This window comes from Microtus ochrogaster, unplaced genomic scaffold, assembly GCF_000317375.1.
Source record: "Microtus ochrogaster isolate Prairie Vole_2 unplaced genomic scaffold, MicOch1.0 UNK20, whole genome shotgun sequence".
Classification (NCBI taxonomy): Eukaryota; Metazoa; Chordata; class Mammalia; order Rodentia; family Cricetidae; genus Microtus; species Microtus ochrogaster.
Window position 1 is genome coordinate 2,415,624 of NW_004949118.1, and position 4,711 is coordinate 2,420,334.

General features: G+C 43.6%; 1 protein-coding gene across 1 annotated transcript in view; it reads right to left on the reverse strand.

Moving 5' to 3' along the window:
- Nucleotides 1–2,412: 2,412 nt before the first annotated feature.
- Nucleotides 2,413–4,711, reverse strand: part of Zbtb14 (zinc finger and BTB domain containing 14) — a 6,739-nt gene continuing 4,440 nt past the window's right edge. Inside the window, 2 exon segments of the mRNA XM_026789515.1 lie at nt 2,413–4,486; nt 4,489–4,711. The exon segment at nt 4,489–4,711 is cut by the window's right edge and continues 174 nt beyond it. Of these exon segments, the coding sequence (XP_026645316.1) occupies nt 4,254–4,486; nt 4,489–4,711 (456 nt within the window). The 3' untranslated portion in view covers nt 2,413–4,253.

Sequence of the window (4,711 nt, forward strand, 5' to 3'; positions counted from 1 at the left end):
AATAATACTACCAAACGAATGAACTCTTAAGGAAAACTGGTTTATTTCGGCTCATGATTCTGGATGTCTAAAGCCTGGGCTACGTGAAACCCTATCTAAAGCAAAGTGAGCAAAGGGTTGTAAATGGTATGATGACCTAGAGGGGGAAAAAAGAAACCCAAAACTAAATGAGAATAGTAGTAGCTAGCTCACAGTGTGGACAAACAGGCTATAAGCCAGCCACGGACACCAGCTATAGCAATTAGCATACAGCCTACCTACCCCCAAAGTTTAAATTGAGTTCTGCTGACCCGTTGCATGAGATTCATCACTACTGCACTTCTCTATTGTCTGCATGTGTGTGCGCATGCCATAACAACACGGTGGTGTCCAAGGACAACTTGTAGGAGTAATTACTCTTTCCATGTGAAACCTGGGGATCAAACTCAGGTCTTCAGGCTCAGTGGCATGTGCCCTTTACCTGCTAAGACATCTTGCTAGTTGATTTTGATACCCCTCAGCTTCATGACAATAGAACAAAAGCCTTTTAGTTACCTTTAAAAGTATGTTCTATGAACTGGACTAATATACGCACAAATTGAAAAATGTTTTGCACGTGCGTGACGACTACACTAAAGTCTGTAGAATTCTGTGCCATATGGAAAGGTAAGGCTTTTGTTTCTGGACAGTAGGAACGGAGTCAGTCCTGCTCACGGCGGCATTCCCAGCACCTAGTCCAATGCCTGATACTGCAATACCAGGCATTCAACCAGTGTGAACAGACACTAACCTACTCCACAGACTCCTGTTGAGAGGAATGAAAACATCCTCTAAAGGAAAGCAAGCAGAAAACTCTAGAACTAAAATAAAAGTTCTAGGGTGGTAGTCCTAATCCCTTCAGCAAGAAGAAGAGATATTCTTGGAATTTATGCAAACCAGGAAGGGCAACACTGAACAAGTCCACTTTGGAAAAGCTCCACACAGAAATATTTGCTAAGCGGATGATTTCACATATGGCTCTCAACATCGTGATTCTGGCTGTGTCGTCATGGTCCCGAAGTAGGTCTGGAAGTCAACCAAGCCAGGGTGAACGTCTGTCAACAGGCCAATGACCTACTTACGAACGGCAAATGGTGGGCGATTATGAAGCCAAAGAAAATTCGAAGATGAATACGTTTGAGAGAACAGAGCGGTGAATGGGCAGCCTACAAATGTCAAGATTGAACACAGCTTCTGCAGATCGTTTCAGTTACGAATGAACTCTTTAAATGAGGTTATCAGTCTACAACCCAGAGCTTGCAATCACAGAATTGACAGGCGTGTGCTTGTGTGCGCACACATACGTTGGTGTCCACTGAGAACTTGCTCGATGTAGCAGGATTTATAGGCATATGCCCAAAGTCCCAACACGGAGGATGCAGAAACCGGCATGTCTAGAACAAACCCACACAACAAAAGCCCAGGAAATATTTTTGGTGCACCTACATAGCTGGGTACTGGGTCGAGTATTGCATAATTTTCATGGAAAATGATGAGGTGGAAACCCACACCACTGTCTGAAAAGTGAAGAAACCCAGGCTCAGGGTGTTAAACACGTGTCTGAATCTGAGACCTATCGTCCCCCACCCCCCAGTATAACCCTCAGTTATCCTGAAGTCCATGCATGATGGGTGAGCACTGTGCTTCTGTGCCAGATCCCTGTGTCTCTCACTTGCTCAGAGTGCTCCTGAGCAACTCTTTAGCCATGCAGGCAGGTTCCGGATTGGTGTCTTGCCTCAGCCTCCTGAGTAGCTGGCACGACAGGCCTATGCCACCAACGGCCAACTCTCTTGGCTATTTTTACAGTAAGAGAAAGCTGACTGACACTACTCCAAGCTCACAGCTCCTAATAGCCATTATCTAAACCAATCCTAACATAATGAGTCAACACAATGCCTGCAGACATAACTTTGTACAGAAAGAGATGGTATTGACGGAAAGTTAGCAATGCCAATGTTTAGGGTTCCCCTTCCCCTCTGGCTGCAAATTCAGGGCTACACACCTCAGAAGGAGCTCCCTAAACCTCTGGAGGGTCCCTCGAGAGATCTAACACCATGTTTACTACCCATAGGATGACTAGAGCTAGCTGGATGAACAAAGACGAGTGTTATTGCTCAGGGCCAAGAAAAGTAATTTTAAGACCCCATGGTCACCACACATTCCAACAGGAACCCAGCACCCATGGGAGAAGCTGGAGTGCAAATCCACGTCTTGTATGAAGCAGTTCAAATGCTAAACGCATAATAGAAAGTACTGAAAGTTCCGCTTTGTGTCTCCCGGCTTTCTATAGGGACTAATTTCATATGCTAAGTCGGTACCTCTATGAAACCAAGAGGAAGGTAGTATGGATCTGGACATTTACAACGCCATGAAGAAACAAGCAAGAACGAGACAAGTATATTATTTTCTTTATATACAAAAACAAAGGCCCAAAATATGGTTTGTTGAAGTAGCTATCAACAGGATGTCAGCTGACTTCACGTTTGCTTTGGTCAGCACGGCCTGGGAACAGCAGTCGGTACCCTCCCTAACAGCACAGAAACACACTGACAGGACTGCCTTCAATACAGAACAAAGCTTTCAGGGAAAATTAAGTTAATTTTAAACCAAAACATTTTACCAATAAATAAGAAATTCTGAACGGTAACATCCCCACCCGACACTCTCGGGCGTAACACGTACACCAATTTTGAAAATAAAAATGTTCTCACAATAGTCATAACAGGTGATCATATAGCAAGCCATGTAATGAAATTATTTTAATGTATTTTTTAAAAACGAAAATCTTAAGAACCAAACATGAACTTTAAAAGTTGGCACTTACTTTCTACAACTGTACACATCCTAAAACAATGGTCTAGTACTTTCTTACAGAACATAATTCAAACTCTGTTGGCATTTCAATATACTCCTAAGGAAACAGTTAAAAGCACTTTTAGTATGCCGGATCTCAAACAAAGTTCATAATTCTGATTTATGGCTATGAAGAGGCAGTCAGCTTCTACTGAAAACTGCAGCCAGTGATAAAACATAATTGGAAAACAAATGATCGGTCTGAAGATCTTTAATATCAGTTAAGACAGTCTGATGTTTGTTGCCAATGAAAGGTACTTTAATCCAATGTGTAAAAAAAAAAAAAAATAAAAAAGTGCAGCTGTCCTTTCCCTTGAAATACGTAGGACCAACACTACTATTTACACACTTGAAAGATTTGAAATTATTTAAGCATCTTTATGAGAAACTGAGAGTTGCAGAGAAACCCCAAAAGCTTGATCATCCATAAACTACTAAAACATCTCAAGAAGCATTTCTGTTTCTTGTCCTAATTTTGATCCTAAATACAAGACCAACTTTGAAATCAGTCAGGATTTTGAAGACCTAGGAAATTTTAGGGTTTTTGTATCTGTGAAAACCTGGTCTCGGAGACGTCTCTCCTTCTCTCACTACCGGTTCACTCCAGACACCCACAGGCAGAGTGGCCACACTGGGTCAAAGAGGAACTCAGTTCCAGTACCACCAGCATCCTGGTGGTCGCACTCACCCTGAGGTCCACATGACCTGCAGCATTTGGGGTGGGGACGGGGGCCATCACAACGGATGAAGAAACACTTCAGCAAAGCAACCATTTACTGTCCACGGAAACAGTAAAAACAATGATATACAGAGATTTAAAAATCAACAAGCCAAATATAAAACTAACACCATTCCGTATTTCCAAACTTGGTTTTGTATTTATACAGTGTCCTGGGTCGGTTGGCACGTGCCAACGTTTTCTGCACCAATATGAAGTTCTTATATCCAGTTAATAAAACTGCTGTTTTGACCATAAGTCACATATATTGGGATGGGTAGGAGATCAATTTATTCAATTACTCTGCGGTGCACTCACCAGTTTGGCAAGCGTAGAGGAATTAAGAATGGAACAGAAGCCGCTCACTTTCAACCCGACAAAGGAGTTTTCAAATTAAAACCATAAAGAGGGGCAGGGGAGCTTACCGGGAACATCAACACTAGACATCACAAAAAAAACAAAATAAAAAAACTGTTTGGTCAGAACGTAGGAACGTAACTGCCTTGAGGAATCTGAAAATCACCTAACTGGAATAAGCACTGTCTTAGGTCCAGCCAGTCCAACACTCTAAGTTGCCACAAAAGCAGTCAAAGGTGTTCACTGACTGTGATCAATGCAACCTCGGCATTGACCTCCCAGGCCACGCATTCCTGACCCATCACCTCTAGCTGCAGGCAATGGTCTCCAGCTGCTGCTCTGCCTCGGCAGCCATTGCTGCCGCCTGCAACTGTTCTGTCTCACTCTGGATGGCACTGGGGGTGACCTGCTTCCTTTCACTGTGCATATTGTTCTCATGCCTCTTCAGATCTGAGGCCTTGGCAAACGCCTTGGTGCAGGAGCCACACACGAAAGGCTTCTCCCCTCGGTGTCTCCTTTCGTGGTCCTTGAGGTGAGATTGTGTTTGAAGGCTTTGTCACACATATGACATGCAAATGGTCTTTCGTTGCTGTGAACCCGCTCATGCTTCTTTAGGTCTGGGGCGCGGATAAATGACTTCCCGCACACCTCACAGCTGTAGGGCTTATACCCTGTGTGAATTTTCAGGTGTTCCTTCAGGTGGGCCTGGGTGGTGAAACCTTTTGTACACATTTCACAAACAAACGGCCTGTCTGCTGTGTGGAG